General features: G+C 43.8%; 1 protein-coding gene across 1 annotated transcript; it reads left to right on the top strand.

Moving 5' to 3' along the window:
* Positions 1-237: 237 nt before the first annotated feature.
* LOC120054015 (lysine-specific demethylase RSBN1L-like) lies at positions 238-19,657 on the top strand. The gene is made up of 8 exons (XM_039001370.1): positions 238-698; positions 950-1,093; positions 1,312-1,994; positions 12,684-12,821; positions 15,175-15,317; positions 15,562-15,729; positions 15,858-15,966; positions 16,201-19,657. The coding sequence occupies exons 1-8, from the start codon at positions 251-253 to the stop codon at positions 17,920-17,922; spliced, it is 3,555 nt and encodes a 1,184-aa protein (XP_038857298.1). The 5' UTR covers positions 238-250; the 3' UTR covers positions 17,923-19,657.
* Positions 19,658-20,680: the final 1,023 nt, after the last annotated feature.

Raw genomic sequence — 20,680 nt, forward strand, 5'->3', positions numbered from 1 at the left:
GAGATGTGGCAATGTCAATATTGTACTATATGCATTGTAACAGTGTAGCTGAGGTACAGGGTGCATAGTATAATATTGTATCAATGACAGCTAGACTTTCCCGTTTGCAAAGTGTTTACTGTTTCCCCCCCTCCACCCTCTTGTTTTCTGACGTACTACACAGGGGCCCGCCTCTCCCTGTCTCTCACGCAGCAGTTACGTATGAGCGTAAAAAATTGAAACTTTCAAGATGGCTGAGTCCGTAGGATCCATGCATTTCGCAGCTAATGGCAAAATAAATCCCCCAAAACCCTTGGTACCCAAAATACCACCTGAGAGTCGACCACAGTCTTCCAACGATGTCTTCCCCCCACCGCCCAAGAAAGTCAGAATTGAGGAGAAGAGCTTGAAGCAAAAGAAATTGAACGGGGACGTAGTGTGCGCAGGGGAAAAACACAACGGGAAGCAGAGTTATGGAAGCCCAGCGAAATGGAGTTTCGGCCCGGCCAAGCCGAGCAACTCCACCTCGCCAGCTCCCGCACGAAAGATCTTCAAGATCAGCAACTTTCTCGCCTCTCCTTCGAAAGTGAAGAAACCGAAGGAGAAACGTCACAAGGAAAAAGAGAAGAGCACTAAAATGCAGAGATCACTCCTGGAGAAAGTGAGCCCTCCGAGTTGCCATACAAAGACGGAGAATGGTGATGTAAAGATGTTTCGAGGTCAGTCTTCTGAATAACGGATTTCATGTTAAAAGTAATGGAAACTAGGTTTTAAATTACTAAGGCCAGCTGATAACATTAGTTACAGTGCCACTGTACAGTAGGCCTACATAATGCCACTAGGCCCAGCTGTTTATAATACTACTGACTGATAGGCCTACACTTAAGAAGTTGAACATGAATGACGTGTTGATTGATCACTATCAATATATTTGTTACTACATAATTTGTATTACATTTCCATTTTTAAGATCACACTGGCAAAGATGAGGAAAGAGAGAAGAAAGGGGAGAAGGATACTGATAAAGAGAGGGACAGGGAGAAGAAGAACCACCCAGGGATGGTTGTGAATGATGTTGCGAGGGAGAATGGCGAGGTGAAAATGCCACTGAAAGGTATGGGGGAGAGAAGCTCTTCATGGTGATTGCTTGGAGATTGATGCCATGTTTGTCATGCCCATGTCAGAGGTGTTCACACTGTTTTAGTTTCCCTCTCATAATACATTTAGTCAAAAGCTGTGAAGTAGCTAGGTCATTTACCAGGACTAGTGCCTTCAAGATGTATGCACATCTTATTTACACCTGTTGGCTTACACGTCTTCTCTTCCATGCAGATTCAACAGAAAAGCCAAAATTCAACTCTGAGGACGAGCTCCTCTTGAAAAAGTTAAAGAAGAAGAAGAAAAAGAAGCACAAAGACGGCGAGAGGGAAAGACGCAGCCGGCCCAAGATGTACCACCGCTCCAGCCAGACTGTGTGTTCTGGTGTATCTGTGGACCTGCCGGACCTGCTCAACACACCAGACAGAAGTAACAACAGCACCAATAACAGTTTCTTCCAAACCTTCCCAAGTCCCCATCAGGATTTTTCCAGCATCACCACTAGTACTTCTGTGTCCACCTCCACAGCCTCCATGGTCAGGGAGAGGTTGGGCTATGGCTCCCCCCTCCACAGTGCCCCGTCCCTTGGCATGGCGGTGCTGGAGTTTGGCAGTCTGATCCACGTGGAACAGCAGGCCAACGGCGGGGCCTTGGTGGCCCACGCTTACACTCAGCAGCTGGCCTGTCTCTCCCCGGCTGAGATGCAGCGCTTCGCCCAGGAGTTTGTCACCCTGTCATTCAGCGAGGACCAAGCTGACGCCGCCCATTACGTCATGGGCATCATCCATGGAGCGGCCTCCTACCTACCAGACTTCCTGGACTACTTCTCCTACAAGTTCCCCAACGCACCCGTCAAGATGGAGGTGCTGGGGAAGAAGGATATAGAGACCACCACCATGACCAACTTCCACACTCAGGTCAGTGGATGGATGAGGGAGAATGCTTTATAATGCTGGTATAATACTGTTGTGCTTTATAAGCATCCCAAAGAATCACCACATCAGTACCAGTCACTTCCACACACTGGTGCTGATGTTGTGTATGTGTATGTGTGATTTGAAGGGCATGTTGTTTTTGTAGCCCAGCGTTTTCACGGGACTAGCCTCTCCATCTGGGCCATATCCATTTTGTTTACGTTTAGGCTTTGTTATCTTTGCTCCAAAGTCGTTGGTGAATCTTTGACGCTCCATATGTTGTTAGATTATTGCCTGGATGAGGGTTTGAACCAGCCTAAAATGACAGAACATATCAATCCTACCTCGTTGATTTCCCACTGCGCCAAGGATGTTGCTCATAAGTCGAGGTTGCGCAGCCAAGAATGAATAATTGTAGCGAATTCGGGGGAATTTTTTTACCAAAAGTGAACATACTCAATGACGCCGACCCGGCTGCTGTATTTACCCTAGAATTAGTTTTTTATGCTTTCTTTTCCTTACAGTAGGAAAGCATTGGGCTTCTTCCGACAATCCTCGCCCCTCCTTACCCTGTAAATCTCTCTTTTTAATATGAAAACCTGTCAGGATTCAAACTTGTTGATGGGTAAATGTGTTTATATATTTTTATTTAACCTTTATTTAACTAGGCAAGTCAGTTAATAACAAATTCTTATTTTACAATGATGGCCTAACCTGACCTAACCCGGACGACACTGGGCCAATTGTGCGCCGCCCTGTGGGACTCCCAATGTTAAGCCTAAACACCACAGGAGTTACATCTTGTTTATCCCAATTAAGATAAAGGGCTTAATCTATACATTTAAGATCATGTTCACATCGCAAACACAATGTTAGCTAAGTTGTTTTGATTGTAAATCAAGGAAGTAATTAAAAACACAGAATTGGAAGAAGACATGAGTGACAAATATACTTTAATTGTTTGAAATCGGTGCACATATCACACATGCTGGAAAATTAAATAGTTTATAAAATGGAGCGTTCAAAGACTAATATGAATTTATCAAAATGCAGTCGGAGCGTTCATCTAAGGGCTTTTGTGCACAGAGTGAATTAAGAGGAAGGGGAGAACACTGACTAATACATCAAATCACATTGTATTGGTCACATACACATATTTAGCAGATGTTATTGCAGGTGTAGCTAAATGCTTGTTTTCCTAGCTCCAACAGTGCTGTAGTATCTAACAATACACAGCAATACACGCATCTAAAAGTAACATAATGGAATTAAAAAATATAGAAATATTAGGACAAGCAATGTCTGAGTCCGGAGTATAAGTGTGTGTGTGTGTGTGTGTGTGTGTGTGTATAATGGGATGTATAGACATTATGGACAGTATGTGGATAGAATATTTAGTGTATATATATATATATATACTGTAATAGTTTAATATAATTGCATTGACTAGACTACAGTATATACCTATGAAATGAGTAAAACAGTGTGTAAACATTATTAAAGTGACCAGTGGTCTATTATTAAAGTGACCAGTGATTCCATGTCTATGTACATGGGGCAGCAGCCTCTAAGGTGCCGGGTTGAGTAACTGGGTGGTAGTTGGCTAGTGATGGCTATTTAACAGTCTGATGCCCTTGATATAGAAGCTGTTTTTCAGTCTCGGTCCCAGCTTTGATGCACATGTGCTGATCTCGCCTTCTGGATGATAGCGGGGTGAACAGGCCGTGGCTCGGGTGGTTGATGTCCTTGATTATCTTTTTGGCCTTCCTGTGATATCGGGGGCTGTATGTGTCCTGGAGGGCAGGCAGTGTGCCACCGGTGATGCGTTGGACAGATCGCACCACCCTCTGGTGAGGTACCGGGCGGTGATACAGCCTGACAGGATGCTCTCAAGGGTGCATCTATAAAAGTTTGTGAGAGTCTTACATGCTGACCAGACCGGACACGTCGCGTGCACGAGCATCGCAAAATACATTTTGAAATCAATGTTATTAAATTATTGCACCCACACTGCTCGCTCGCGCCAACGAGCGTCTGCGATGCCAAGGGCTAAATAGAACTCCTTTATATTTCTGACGCAGATCGCTCTGAAAGTCCTGCCTCTCCCATCTCCTCATTGGTTTATAGAAGCAGGTACCCACTTGCCATCTCCTCATTGGTTATACCCACGTGGGTGATTGAAAGACGAACTGTTTTGCCGGTCGTCGTGGTAATACTATGAAAGTTTAGATGCCGATCACCATATAAGTTCAAAGATGAAAAAGCCTGGAAGGAGGAGAGATGACTAGAAACGATTCGGTTGGCCGTTTTATGTGTGGATTAATTGTCGGAGTAAAGGACCTTGTGCATTTCAGGTAAAATAACAACTCAATGTTTATATCCCAGGACAAATTAGCTAGCAAGTGCAAGCTAACTAGCTAAAGTGCCATACATGTTTAATGCTTTTCGACCTGTCCCCAAATTAATGTCATTGGTTCAGAGTTTGTTTTGATATTTTAACCTGCGTGTCGTGATCGCGTTTGGTGTAGGGGGGCAAAATAAATATATGCACGATAGCGCACGATGGCGCACGCGTGCAGCCGGTTTGGGTTCCGTGTTAGGGGCCAAGCTACATTTCTTCAGCCTCCGGAGGTTGAAGAGGCGCTGTTGCGCCTTCTTCACCACATTGTCTGTGTGGATAGACCATTTCAGGGTGTCAATGTGTATGCCGAGGAACTTGAAGCTTTTCACCCTCTCCACTGCAGCCCCGTCGATGTGGATGGGGGCGTGCTCCCCTGCTCTCTCCTGAAGTCCACGATCAGCTCCTTCGTTTTGTTGACGTTGAGGGAGAGGTTATTTTCCTGCACCACTCTGCCAGGGCACTTCTCCCTGTAGGCTGTCTCATTGTTGGTAATCAGGCCTACTACTGTCATTGCAAATTTGATGATTGAGTTAGAGGCATGCGTGGCCACACGGTCATGAGTGAACAGGGAGTACAGGAGGGGACTGAGCACGCTCCTTTGTGGGGCCCCTGTGTTGAGGATCAGCAGGATGTCCAGGACCCAGTTGCACAGGGCGGGGTTCAGACCCAGGGCCCCAAATTTAATGATGAGCTTGGAGGATACTATGATGTTGAAGGCTGAGCTGTAGTCAATGATAGAGGTTGACCGATAATGATTTTTCACCGCCGATACCGATACCGATTATTGGAGGACCAAAAAAAGCCAATACTGATTAATCAGCCGATTTAAAATAAAAAAATTATTTGTAATAATGACAATTACAACAATACTGAATGAACACTTATTTTAACTTAATATAATACATAAATAAAATCAATTTAGCCTCAAATAAATAATGAAACATGTTCAATTTGGTTTAAATAATGCAAAAACAAAGTGTTGGAGAAGAAAGTAAAAGTGCAATATGTGCCATGTAAGAAAGCTAACGTTTAAGTTCCTTGCTCAGAACATGAGAACATATGAAAGCTGGTGGTTCCTTTTAACATGAGTCTTCAATATTCCCAGGTAAGAAGTTTTAGGTTGTAGTTATTATAGGAATTATAGGACTATTTCTCTCTATACGATTTGTATTTCATATACCTTTGGCTATTGGATGTTCTTATAGGCACTTTAGTATTGCCAGTGTAACAATATAGCTTCCATCCCTCTCCTCGCCGCTACCTGGGCTCGAACCAGGAACACATCGACAACAGCCACCCTCGAAGCAGCGTTACCCATGCAGAGCAAGGGGAACAACTACTCCAAGTCTCAGAGCGAGTGACGTTTGAAATGCTATTAGCGCGCACCCCGCTAACTAGCTAGCCATTTCACATCGGTTACACCAGCCTAATCTCGGGAGTTGATAGGCTTGAATTCATAACAGCAGAGCTGCTGGCAAAACGCACAAAGTGCTGTTTGAATGAATGCTTACGAGCATGCTGGTGCCTACCATCGCTCAGTCAAACTGCTCTATCAAATCATAGACTTAATTATAACATAATAACACAGAAATACGAGCCTTAGGTCGTTAATATGGTCGAATCCGGAAACTATCATCTCGAAAACAAAACGTTTATTCTTTCAGTGAAATACTGAACCGTTCCGTATTTTATCTAACGGGTGGCATCCATAAGTCTAAATATTCCTGTTACATTGCACAACCTTCAATGTTATGTCTTAATTACTTAAAATTCGGGCAAATTAGTTCGCAATGAGCCAGGTTGCATATACCCTGACTCTGCGTGCAATGAACGCAAGAGAAGTGACACAATTTCATCTGGTTAATATTTCCTGCTAACCTGGATTTCTTTTAGCTAAATATGCAGGTTTAAAAATATATACTTCTGTGTATTGATTTTAAGAAAGGCATTGATGTTTATGGTTAGGTACACGTTGGAGCAACGACAGTCCTTTTTCGCGAATGCGCACCGCATCGATTATATGCAACGCAGGACACGCTAGATAAACTAGTAATATCATCAACTATGTGTAGTTATAACTAGTGATTATGATTTATTGATTGTTTTTTATAAGATAAGTTTAATGCTAGCTAGCAACTTACCTTGGCTTCTTACTGCATTGGCGTAACAGGCGGGCTCGTCGTGAGGCAGGTGGTAAGAGCTTTGGACTAGTTAACCGTAAGGTTGCAAGATTGAATCCCTGAGCTGACAAGGTAAAAATCTGTCGTTCTGCCTCTGAACAAGGCAGTTAACCCACCATTCCTAGGCTGTCATTGAAAATAAGAATGTGTTCTTAACTGACTTGCCTAGTTAAATAAAGGTGTACATTTGTAATTTTTTTAACCGATTTCCGATTGTTATGAAAACTTGAAATCGGCCCTAATTAGTCTGCCATTCCGATTAATCTGTCGACCTCTAGTCAATGAACAGCGTTCTTACATACGTAGGTATTCCTCTTGTCCAGATGGGATAGGGCAGTGCGATGGTGATTGCATCGTCTGTGGATATATTGGGGCGGTATGGAAATCGAAGTAGGTCTAGGGTGTCAGGTAGGATGGAGGTGATATGATCCTTAACTAGCCTCTCAAAGAACTTCATGGTGACAGAAGTGAGTGCTATGCGGTGATAATCATTTAGTTCAGTTACCTTTGTTCCTGTACCTAAGAAAGCAATGGTGGATATCTTGAAGCAAGTGGGGACAGCAGACTGGAATAGGGAGTGATTGAATGCACTACCAGTCAAAAGTTTTAGAACACATACTCATTTAACGTTTAAAAAAAGTTTACTATTTTCTACATTGTAGAATAATAGTGAAGACATCAACTATGAAATAACACATATGGAATCGTGTAGTAACCAAAAAAGTGTTAAACAAATCCAAATATATTTTATATTTAAGATTCTTCAAATAGCCACCCTTTGCCTTGATGACAGCTTTGCACACTCTTGGCATTCTTTCAACCAGCTTCGAGGTAGTCACCTGGAATGCATTTCAATTAACAGGTGTGCCTTGTTAAAAGTTAATTTGTGGAACCGTTGTGGGTGAACGGATGATCTCCGTATGGGTACTTCCCACTGTAAAGCATGGAGGAGGTGTTATGGTGTGGGGGTGCTTTGCTGGTGACACTGTCTGTAATTTATTTAGAATTCAAGGCACACTTAACCAGCATTGCTACCACAGCATTATGCAGCGATACGCTATCCCATCTGGTTTGGGCTTAGTGGGACTGTCATTTGTTTTTCGACAGGACAATGACCCAACACACCTCCAGGCTGTGTAAGGGCTATTTGACCAAGAACGAGAGTGATGGAGTGCTGCATCAGATGACCTGGCCTCCACAATCACCCGACCTCAACCAAATTGAGATGGTTTGGGATGAGTCGGACCGCAGAGAGAAGGAAAAGCAGCCAACAAGTGCTCAGAATATGTGGGAACTCCTTCAAGACTGTTGGAAAAGCATTCCAGGTGAAGCTGGTTGAGAGAATGCCAAGAGTGTGCAAAGCTGTCAAGGCAAAGGGTGGCTATTTTAATAATTTCAAATATAAAATGTATTTAGATTTTTGAAACACTTTTTTTGGCTCTTACATCATTCCATATGTGTTATTTCATAGTTTTGATGTCTTCACTATTATTCTACAATGTAGAAAATAGTAAAAAATAAAGAAAAACCCTTGAATTGGTAGGCGTGTCCAAACTTTTGATCGGTAGTGTATAGATAGCTAAACAATCCAGCCAGCTTGTCTGCGCATGCTTTGAGGACGTGGCTAGGGATGCCGTCTGGGCCAGCAGCCTTGCGAGGGTTAAAGCGCTGAAATGTCTTACATCGGCCACGGAGAACGAGAGCCCACAGTCCTCTGGAGTGGCCCGCGTCGGTGGCACTGTGTTATCCTCAAAGCACCTGAAGAAGGTGTTTAGCTTGTCCGGTACCAAGATGTCGGTGTCCGCAGCGTGGGTGGTTTCCCTTTGTAATCCATGATTGTCCTTGCCACATACGTCTCGTGTCTGAGCCGTTAAATTGCGACTCCACTTTGTCTCTGTACTGACACTGTTTGTAATGTTTGATTGCCTCACTGAGGGCATAACTGCACTGTTTGTTTTTGACCATATCCGTTTGCGCCTCAATGAAAAATTGTGCTGTATAAGCTTGAAAAATAGTAATATAGTTAAATAAACACTACAGAGGGACAAACAATTGAACACAAATAATTCTATTTCTATAATTGAAAATGGAGAGAGACTGCTGGCTCCATCAGAATGCCCATCCTGTAAGGAGCAGAGGACAGGGGGCTGCAGAGTCCCAGCCGGGCACGGGTTTAGAGGGCACGGACAGAGGCCAAGCTGGTGGAGTAGCCTGTAGAGGAGCGGAGGACTGATGCAGGTAGAGGTGTGGACTGGATGGTGGGGTGGGACCTCCAGGTACTCCTTGAAAGTAATTGGCAGCTTTTTGTTTTTGCGTCAATCTTTTAGAACTGTGTCTCCTGAAATGGCAAGCATCCTTACTGTCAAAAATAGAATTAAATTAAGTCAAATCCAAGTTCTTCGTGATATACACAGGATACCTCAGTGTAAACAGTGAAATTAAATGCTTACTTGCAAGCTACCTGTCAACATAGCCCTTGATAATTCATGACTCTCAATTCCATTACATTACACGTAAGTCATTGGACCAAGGCGTCTTCTGTACGGGGGTTAGAGTTACTACACAGCCATATCTCCATGTTAGAGCATGTGTTTACGGAAAACAGACTGAAGGCAGAGTCGACTACCTGTGGTAATTGGCTATCTACGTCTTTTAAGTGTGTGTGTGTGAACAGAAGACGGATGCCACAAACGTGTTGTCACTGAAAAATACTGTCAGCGACAACTGTGTTAAAACCCGGTCAAAACAGTGTGTGTATTTTGATGTGATATGAAAGTAGAGGGATTTCTGTTTCTGTAACCGTACCGTAGTTGAGAATCGATTCACGTTTAGCTGGAGTATTTGGCTGTTTTGGCTGCCAGAGCCAGTTCGCCTTTAAACAGAACATGTAAGGAAGGTCCTTGGACTAGAAGGAGTAACTTTAGGCTCCTTTAGTCCATTGTTGGACTACCTCTCAACAGTGCAGTGAAATGTCAAAAACAAAGAACACAATAAGGCAAGTGGTAAACAAATATTAAAAGGTATAAAAGTAGTAGTAAAACCTAGCAGTAATGGTATGTACTGTGAAATGTGCTATGTTAACAAGTAGATGAAGTGAGCAGTACATATAAATAATATCAGCAGTGATGTGAGTGTGCGTGGGCAAGGGCTGTGACTTTAGTGGAGCGGTAGGTAGCAATGCTTTGTCGGAAGCAATACTGTCAGAGTCAGTGGAAACTGTCTTTTAAGGTGCAGGTGAACAGCAGGTTGTGCAGGTGGACAGCCAGGCCTTTTAACTCTTATGGCCTGGTGGTAGATGCTCCGGTACCGTCTGCCAGACAGAAGCGAAGAGAACAGGCCGTGGCTGAAGTCCTTGGTGATCTTCCGGGGGACGGTGGAGCTGCCTTTACAGGTGGTGATGCAGCCAGATAGGATCTTCTCAGTCGTGCATCTGTAGAAGCTGGTGTCTTTCAGGACAAGGCTCCCATCTGACAACTTGCTATGGAAATAAGGGGGCGAGTTTATTGATGAGTATAAGCAAATTGGGTGTATAGATGGAACATTTTAAATGAACAGTGTCTAACCTTTACCTAACATCTCAACTCTCTCAGCACATTATAACACACACAAGCAAGTGCATGTTTATTCAATGTCAACATCTAGCTAGCCACATTATTCATTTAAGTAATTTCAAGCTATCTGACTTTAACTAGCTGGGCAACAAAACTTAGGCCTACTATAAAATCACACTAGGATTTCAGCCTAGTATGGAAATATTGGGGCTGACATGAAGAGAAACTATTTTGACAACCTGTCAAAACATGCAGCTAGCTACTGTTACTGTAAGTACTGTGGCTAGCTAAGTTGTTAGCCAACTGTACTAATGTGATGATCGTACATGCTAGTGATAGATGTTCCAATTGAAAACAGCAGACAACTTCTGATTTCAGAAAAATATAATATAAGCCGCGAAAGTTTTAACTTTACTGTTGGATGAAATGTTTGTTAGAGACAGAGGAGAGACACTCTTCTAGTTCCGGACACTTCCATAGCTCTATTCTCATTGGTCAATTCTTGATTGCGCTGGCGTCTCGGATTGGTTGGCAAGTGCAATTTTTGGTTACCTCTTGGTTGTAAATCAAATCAAATTTTATTTGTCACATACACATGGTTAGCAGATGTTAATGCGAGTGTAGCGAAATGCTTGTGCTTCTAGTTCCGACAATGCAGTAATAACCAACGAGTAATCTAACCTAACAATTCCACAACTACTGCCTTATACACACAAGTGTAAAGGGATAAAGAATATGTACATAAAGATATGAATGAGTGATGGTACAGAACGGCATAGGCAAGATGCAGTAGATGGTATAGAGTACAGTATATACATATGAGATGAGTAATGTAGGGTATATAAATATTATATTAAGTGGCATAGTTCAAAGTGGCTAGTGATACATGTATTACATAAAGATGGCAAGATGCAGTAGATGATATAGAGTACAGTATATACATATGCATATGAGATGAGTAATGTAGGGTATGTAAACATTATATTAAGTGGCATTGTTTAAAGTGGCTAGTGATACATTTTTACATAAATTTCCATCAATTCCCATTATTAAAGTGGCTGGAGTTGAGTTAGTATGTTGGCAGCGGCCACTAAATGTTAGTGGTGGCTGTTTAACAGTCTGATGGCCTTGAGATAGAAGCTGTTTTTCAGTCTCTCGGTCCCTGCTTTGATGCACCTGTACTGACCTCGCCTTCTGGATGATAGCGGGGTGAACAGGCAGTGGCTCGGGTGGTTGTTGTCCTTGATGATCTTTATGGCCTTCCTGTGACATCGGGTGGTGTAGGTGTCCTGGAGGGCAGGTAGTTTGCCCCCGGTGATGCGTTGTGCAGACCTCACTACCCTCTGGAGAGCCTTACGGTTGTGGGCGGAGCAGTTGCCGTACCAGGCGGTGATACAGCCCGACAGGATGCTCTTGATTGTGCATCTGTAGAAGTTTGAGTGCTTTTGGTGTCAAGCCGAATTTCTTCAGCCTCCTGAGGTTGAAGAGGCGCTGCTGCGCCTTCTTCACAACGCTGTCTGTGTGGGTGGACCAATTCAGTTTGTCCGTGATGTGTACACCGAGGAACTTAAGACTTACTACCCTCTCCACTACTGTCCCGTCGATGTAAACGGCGATGTGATAGGCGATATGTAGACGGCGATATGATTGGTTGTCATAACCAGAAATTTCCTGGACTCACTGTTGTCAGGGGTCCTCACGAGATGAATATTAAATACATGATTGGAGATGGAACACCTCAAGGATGACCTAATCAGCTCATTCTCTTCCCCCCTCTGTTGAAAGCTAGGCTATGCGTGACTTCTTAACTCTGCACTAGGTCCTGCTAGTGTGACTCCTTGATTCTTCTCCGAGTGTTTGTTTCCGTTCAGAATCTGCATTTATATTTCCCCCCGACCAGGGACTCTTACTCCTGTATCCTAGCAACCCTGTTTCCTTCCTCCCTGCAGATAGCTTGAAAGGTCTACTGCTCTCTCTGAGACGTCACGTGGTTGAACATTCAGCAATGCTGAAAATGAAAGGCAGTCACTTACTACTTGACTTGATTCCATCATGTGAACAAACACTGCAGGGTGTTGAAGGGTTATTAGTGAGCTTCTGTTACCATTAGTAGCTGTGTGTATTGGGCCATGACAGAGACACCTGCTACAGCTAGATGTTGCTGACATTAATGGATTCTTGATGGATAGATAGTCAGCTTGTCTTGCGAATATAATGTGTTATGGTGTTAAGTCCATTTCCGCATGATGGGAAGAAGATGATGAATCAGCCGAGTGCTTGTATTTAGGTTAAACTGTGTTGTCAAAATTACAGTAAAATTTCTCAACATCAGTGGTTATTTTTACTGACCCGAAACTTGCATGGTAAAAGAAAAGTTGAAAAGCGGAGTTTGTTGAAGGTTTATCTTCTGTCTGTTGGTAGATGTCTTTCTAGCCTTATTGACTATTTCAGCACCTGTGTATCTGATGCTAGTGTCTCTCTTGACTCCTACTTCCAGAGCACTTACCTGTCCATTCACATCTCCCATTTTAACCTATCTTCCCCCTTTGTCTGTCTCCAGGTGAAGCGTACCTACTCCCAGGGGACGTACCGTGCGGGGGCCATGCGGCAGGTCAGCCTGGTGGGGGCCGTGGACGAGGAGGTGGGAGACTACTTTCCCGAGTTCATAAACATGCTGGAGGAATCGCCCTTCCTTGAGGTGGGTGTAGAGTATAGGTCTTCTCGTCTCCCAAACATCCGAATTGGATCCGTTAAATTCCTCCCGACAGGATCCGGTAATAAAAAATAAATAATCTATGTCCGATTCGGATCTGAGGTGGACCAGATACGACCCAAAACATGTCAGACCTGAGAGAGAATCAGATCCAAATTGGGTCGGCCTGTATCCTACCAATGGATCCAAAATACATATTTTTTAAATGCAGCTTTTTTGTCGCGCAAGACAGCGAAATGGTTTTGACTTGTCTGGCAGTGAACTTTAACGTGTATTTTCAGTTGTATCTAAAATAATTGATCTGTGGTCTACAGCTTAGTATTTTCATAATAACATGCCTATAGTTAGATGGAGAACATGAGGTTTTCAGAAATGTTTCCTTATTTCTGTTGATCAAATATTTGATTAAGATTCAATTCTTTGTGATGATCATCGTGTGCCAGAATGAGAGCAGCGAATAGTTCACTTTTGTCTGTAACCTAATATTTTATATGCCTATTATTTTACTGAGCAACATTACAATCTAGCCTATTTAACTGTTTTGATCAACATTGATTTAGACTAAAGCTAGGCTATAGCCTGTGACCTGCAAGCTTCAAATAGGCTACGGAAGGATGGCGTCTCCCATCAGTATTCCCATGTCATTTCCAACAATTGGGATTTGTCGGTCTAGATATGTTTTTCCGCTATGACAGTGCTATAATTGAATGTAAAATATTTTGAAGTTTTCAGAGATCTGTTTTGTTTCTGTTGACCACTTTTTTTTTGTGGTAATTTTTAAGACTATGAAAATCACCACATTATGTGATGAGTGCTGTGTGTTAGACAAACAGTACCAGTCAAAGGTTTGGACACACCTACTCATTCAAGGCTTTTTATTTTGACTATTTTCTACATTGTAGAATAATAGAAGACATCAAAACTATGAAATGACACACATGGAATCATGTAGTAACCAAAAAAGTGTTAAATAAATCTTTGAGATTCTTCAAAGTAGCCACCCTTTGCCTTGATGACAGCTTTGCACACTCTTGGCATTCTCTCAACCAGCTTCATCTGGAATGCTTTTCCAACCGTTTTGAAGGAGTTTCCACATATGCTGAGCACTTGTTGGCTGCTTGTCCTTCACTCTGCGGTCCAACTCATCCCAAAGCATCTCAATCGGGTGATTGTGGAGTCCAGGTCATCTGATGCAGCATCCATCACTCTCCTTCTTGGTCAAATAGACCTTACACAGCCTGGAGGTGTGTTTGGGATCATTGTCTTGTTGAAAAACAAATGATAGTCCCACTAAGCCCAAACCAGATGGGATGGCGTATTGCTGCAGAATGCTGTGACACTGAGTGTCACCAGCAAGCACCATCACACCTCCTCCATGCTTCACAGTGGGAACCACACATGCGGAGATCATCCGTTCACCTACTCTATGTCTCACAAAGACATGGCAGTTGGAACCAAAAATATCAAATTTGGACTCAACAGACCAAAGGACAGGTTTCCACCGGTCTAATGTCCATTGCTTGTGTTTCTTGGCCCAAAGAAAGTCTCTTCTTCCTATTGGTGTTCTTTAGTAGTGGTTTCTTTGCAGCAATTCGACCATGAAGGCCTGATTCACGCAGTCTCCTCTGGACTACAGTTGATGTTGAGATGTGTCTGTTACTTGAACTCAGTGAAGCATTTATTTGGACTGCAATTTCTGAGGCTGGTAACTCTAATGATCTTATCCTCTGCGGCAGAGGTAACTCTGGGTCTTCCTTTCATGAGAGCCAGTTTCATCATAGCGCTTGATGGTTTTTGCGACTGCACTTGAAGAAATGTTCAAAGTTCTTGACATTTTCCATGTTGACTGACCTTCGTGTCTTAAAGTAATGATGGACTGTCGTTTCTCTTTTCTTATTTGAGCTGTTCTTGCCATAATATGGACACCTACTGTATAACACACCTACCTTGTCACAACACAACTGATTGGCTCGAATGCTTTAAGAATGAGAGAAGTTCCACAAATTAACTTTTTACAGTCACACCTGTTAATTGAAATGCATTCTTGATGACTACCACATGAAGCTGGTTGAGAGAATGCCAAGAGTGTGCAAAGCTGTCATCAAGGCAAAGGGTGGCTACTAAAATATATTTTTATTGGTTTAACACTTTTTTTAGTTACTACATGATTCCATATGTGTTATTTCATAGTTTTGATGTCTTCACTATTATTCTACAACGTAGAAATAGTAAAAATAAAGAAAAACTCTTGAATGAGTAGGTGTATCCAAACTTTTGACTGGTTCTGTAAATATATCAAAGTAAATGAGGTGATGTGTAATTGTGTGTGTGGTCCCAGCGTACCCTGCCCTGGGGCACGTTCTCCAGCCTGCGCCTGCGGAGCCCCACAGAGAGTGATGATGGGCCCATCATGTGGGTCAGACCAGGGGAACAGATGATCCCTGTGGCTGACATGCCCAAGTCCCCCTACAAGAGAAAGAGGTGTGTTGCGTTGTTTGGCATGGTTGTTTGACCACCATAGTGAAAAGATTGAGTTAGGTCTAGGCTTGGTAGGGACAAGAACCAAGGCATGGCAGCAAGACACTAACATGACATAAGACATTAAAATTAATAGCTGACAACAATGAAGTAGTCTGAGGTATCTTAGGATTTGGTATCCTTATGCCACATCCTAGAGCATTTTGTTACTACTTTTAAGGTCAGTTTACATTTCCCCCTGTTCCAGGTCAACCAATGAGATCAAGAACCTGCAGTACCTGCCGCGGGCCAGCGAGCCCAGGGAGATGCTGTTTGAGGACCGGACCAGAGCCCACGCCGACCACATCGGACAGGGCTTCGAGAGACAGACCACCGCCGCCGTAGGGGTGCTCAAGGCTGTGCGCTGCGGAGAGGGGTGGGTACACACCTGGCCTCTGTACCCCTGATCTAGTACACACACACACACACACAGCCCATCCATATCTGTACACACCTGAGCTCCTCTTGCTGACAGTGTCTCTCTCCCCTTGTCTGTCCCTGTAGTGATGCTCCTGCCAGGATTACCAAAGACGTGGTGTGTTTCCACGCTGGAGATTTCCCTGAAGTGGTCCAGAGGCTCCAGCTAGACCTGTACGAACCACCCCTCTCACAGGTACTTCTGAGATCAATGGATTCTACATGGATCATTAGAACAGATTATTAACCAATGATTGTGTGTCAATGGTGGCTTTAACCAACAAAATAATCTGCTCTACTGCCCCTTTCACTCCTCCTTTTTTGCTCTCTCCCACCCACCCTCCTTCTCTCCCACCCACCCTCCTTCTCTCCCACCCACCCTCCTTCTCTCCCACCCACCCTCCTTCTCTCCCACTCTCCCCCTCCGTAGTGTGTGCAGTGGATAGATGATGCCAAGCTGAACCAGCTGAGGAGAGAGGGCATCCGCTACGCTCGTATCCAGCTCTACCACGATGACATCTACTTCATCCCCAGGGGAGTGGTACACCAGTTCAAGACTGTGTCTGCTGTCTGCAGCCTGGCCTGGCACATCCGCCTCAGACAATACCACCTGGACCAAGAGAGGGAGGAAGAGGAGAGGGAGAAGAGCTGTACTTCTACACAGGCAACAAGTCAAGTCATAGAGGAAGCGGAAGAAACGGAGGAAAGTGAGGAGGAGGAAGAGGAGGGAGGGAAAGAGGACACTCCTACACAGCCACAGGTAAAGACTGAGGAGGCAGGGGGAAGGGCGCCTGTACAGGAGCCGCTATCAGTTTGCAAGGAGGAAGAAGACACGCGGGAGGAGGGAGGGGAGAGAGGAGGCTGTACATCGACACTGGCATTCCCTTTAGTCAAGGAGGAGAGAGGGAAAGGAAACGCAGTCACAGAGACACTACTGGAAGTCAAGAAAAGAAAGGAGGATGATGACCATCACAAGATGGAAGAGAGGGTGAGAAAAAGAGCAAGAGATGGCACTACACCCACACAGATGCCACCACAAGTGCTGATGGAGGAAGATAGTGAACTCTCAAAGGCATCACAGCAGGCTGGCATAGAGAGAGAGGAGGAAGAAAGACATCAGAAGACACCTCCACAAGTCCAGAATGAAAGACAGAGGGTAATAGATGGTAGCACAGCCACACAAACACCTCCACAAGTCAAGAAAGAGAAGGACAAAGGGAAGGGGAAAGATTTGGAGAAAGACGGGAAGGAGAAAGTGGAGAGGGAGAAGAAGGAACGGGGGAAAGAGAAGGAGGAGCGGGGGAAAGAGAAGAAGGAGAAGGTGAAAGATAAGGACAGAGAAAGGGAGAGAGGGAAAGATAAGGAGAAGGATAGAGTGAAGGAGAAAGAGAAGGGGAAAGATGAGAGTGTAATGGAAATCACCACACAAACAGAGATGTCTCCACCCATTAGGAAAAAGGAGGATGAGGAGAGGAAACACACACATCCATCCCAACACACCCAGAGGGAGAAGGGAATGAGGGAGACAGACACTGCTTCAAAGACACAGCCTCAAATCAAGAAGGAACGAGACAGGGACAGAGGTGGTAATAGTGCACAGACACAGTCTCACACACGGCTAGAGAGAGAGGAGGGCAGAGAGAGCAGCACACACAGACACAAACCCTCTCATGGAAAGAAGGACAGAAACGGGTATAGAGAGGGTAACCCATCCACACACCCCAATCCAGGGAGAGAGGAGGATGGGAAGGTTCTCTCTCCTAGACCCACACCCTCTCATGTGAAGGAAGGAAAGAGAGATCGAGAGGTCAACCATAAGGACGAGAGGAAGAAACCGCCCCCTGCCCCTAGCTGCCCCCCCTCGTACCACAAACCCCCACGGACACTTGTAACCTTTGACCTCTTTAAGCCTATGGACGCACTCCAAGCCCCGCCCCTGTCCCTGGCAGACAGGTCTCACCACAGTGACTGTCGAGGTGCTCGCTCCAAGTCTGAGAGTCGGACACTAGCGCCCTCTAAAGGAGCAAAAGTAAAGGACACGACACACACCAAACCTGCAGTTCCTCTCCAGGACACACGGCCGCAGCACTCGCTAAAACAACCCCTGAAACCACACACCACACATCCACAGCATAAAGACTTTTTATTATGAATGTGTAGTTCTCTCTATTGTACAACTTACTTAGCCTTCTCCAAGATCTGTTGCTGCTTCAGCAATACTATAATTGTCATGCCATAGCCAATTCAACTCCTCTGTATATGTACTAAGGCATATACAGATCTGGGATCAGGCTACAACTTACTGTAAGGCCCTGTTTGGAACTTTGAAATGCATCCTTTCTTTCTTCCTCCATTCCTTGGAAGTAATTATTGGTCTAATACAGTTGGAGGGTAAAACCTAGTCCAACAATGGACTAAAGGAGCTTAAAGTTACTCATTATAGTCCAAGGACCTTACATGTTCTGTTTAAAGGCGAACTGGCTCTGGCAGCCAAAACAGCCAAATACTCCAGCTAAACGTGAATCGATTCTCAACTACGGTATGGTTCCAGAAACAGAAATCCCTCTACTTTCATGTCAAAAGACATATCAAAAAATAAAATTCACAAATGAAAAATATACACTTACTGTATACTGTTTTAACCGGTTTTAACAGTTACAGCCGACAGTATTTTTCAGTGTCAACACATTTTTGGAGTCTGTCTTCCATTTACACACAGGTGTTCAGAGACGCAGATAACTAATTAGCACAGGTACGCCTCTATCTTCCGTTTGTTTTCCATAAACAAGTGCAGTAACATGGAAATATGGCTGTGTGGGAACCCTCATCTTATTTAGGTGTGTAGTAATTTAGCCTTTTAAAAAATATTATTTTGTTGCTAATATGAAAAGATGCGTTCCTTACGTTTTCAAAACCATGCCGCAAGCGACGCATTTTAACGTTCAGAACGAGTGTCGGGGCTCTTAAAACTCCCCTGGCCAGAAGATACTATCGTGAATAGGCGCTACGGTAGTTAGCCTCTATGAATGTGTGACACAAACAGGTGTTACACCACGTAGTTCTCTCTGAGGAAGGATGCATTTCATAGCATCTGAAGAGGGCTGAAGGAATGTACGCTAAGTAGCTCACTTCACGTTAGTGAATCTACGTAGGTTCTTTCTATGAAAAGCGTTGTGACCCGTGCGTTAGTGCCTGTGCACTACTTGGCTACACTGTTCTTCAAGCACCTATTCTAGGTACCCTATGGCTCAGTCCAAAAACAGCTCCTTGGCTCCTTTGTCTTCTAGCCTTTCCCCCTTTTAAAGTTTGCAGATCTGAAGGGACTGGTTAGGTGTATGTAGGCAATATGTTTCCCCATCTAGGCTCAATTACAAATAGACTCCTACCCCCAAACCCTTGAAGTCTACACTAGACTATACTGAAGTGGTTAGTAGGGATAGGACTCTATTTGGAATGTAGAATTAGCCTTCATGTATGCTATGGGGAGCTTCTACTATATTGCTTATACCTATCCAGGCACTTCAGGTTTGCCAACACTGAAGGGCTTAGAGCTAGGGGCTATTTTTGGACCAGTCTTGTATGTATGATTCAACACAGGGCTGTAAATGATACGTACCGAATCTGTACAGTATAGATGTACTAGTACTGATGTGAGAAAATGTATACATAAATGCATATATTTTTTGTAAGCCGAGTTTTATTTTCCATAGAACTTATTTATATCATTTTCAGTCTGTTTTTATTTCAGATGTATGTGAGAAACTCTGTTGTAAATGCCTTTTATCTCCTGAGATTAAGACTTGGTAGTGTGATTTATACTCTGACCAGAACCTTTCAATAAAAGGTTCCTAATATTACAATAGTCTCTTCATTGTGCTCATTCAATCTGTATGGCAGTGGTTCAGCGCTATAGCACGATTGAAATTTAAAGGCAATGTTAGAAAACAGTATTCACAGTAAACACTGCATATGTCAGCTCAATCGCAAATTACATTTAAATTGTGCTGAATAAAGATTGAATCGATCCCTTAGTTAAACTGAATTGACCCCAACTCCGATCGCACACACTGACAACCACCAATCATCCAAATAATGTTACATTTGATTGACATAATGCATGTCTGTCACTCGGGACATAATACCAGGCACACCACACATTTCTTTACAGAATCTTCCATAGTGCTACTGCCATATGAGTATATACATTTTAAGTGGAACTCTCAACCCATACCATGGGCCCTACAGACAAAGTCATGACCGGGAATATCCCAAATCCCCTTTAGTGTCTACAGATCTCAGGGAACCTGATCTGATAGGTGTAAGGCTGCTGACACAATGGGATTTTGTGTCTGAGAATTTCGGATGGAGACGATGCTTTTTCAATAGGTGCCGGATGAATGACAACGGATGATGATTCTCTGACAAAAAAAAACGCAGTCTTTTGACAGACAAACTCGTCTGAAAATAGTTGACTTGAGTTGTACTTTTGACGGACAATGATGTACACTGTTTATTAGGTACACCCTTATCGTATCCGGTCGGACCCGCCTTTTTCTCCAGAACAGCCTGAATTCTTCGGAGCATGGATTCTACAAGGTGTCGGAAACATTCCACAGGGATGTTGGTCCATGCTGATGCGATGGAATCATGGAGTTGCTGCAGATTGGAGACGGTACATTCATGTTGTGAACAGCCCATTCCACCTCATCCCAGAGATGATCTATTGGGTTTGGTTAGAAACACTGTTCAGATTTGGACCAGGCAATTTTTTCCCACTCAATTGTCCAGTGTTGGTGATCGCGTACCCACTGGCGCCGCTTCTTCTTGTTTTTAGCTGATATGAGTGGAACCCAGTGTGGTCATCTGCAATAACCAATCCGTGACAAGGATCGATTAGTTGTGCATTCCGA

Source organism: Salvelinus namaycush, chromosome 9, assembly GCF_016432855.1.
Source record: "Salvelinus namaycush isolate Seneca chromosome 9, SaNama_1.0, whole genome shotgun sequence".
In the NCBI taxonomy this organism is placed as follows: Eukaryota; Metazoa; Chordata; class Actinopteri; order Salmoniformes; family Salmonidae; genus Salvelinus; species Salvelinus namaycush.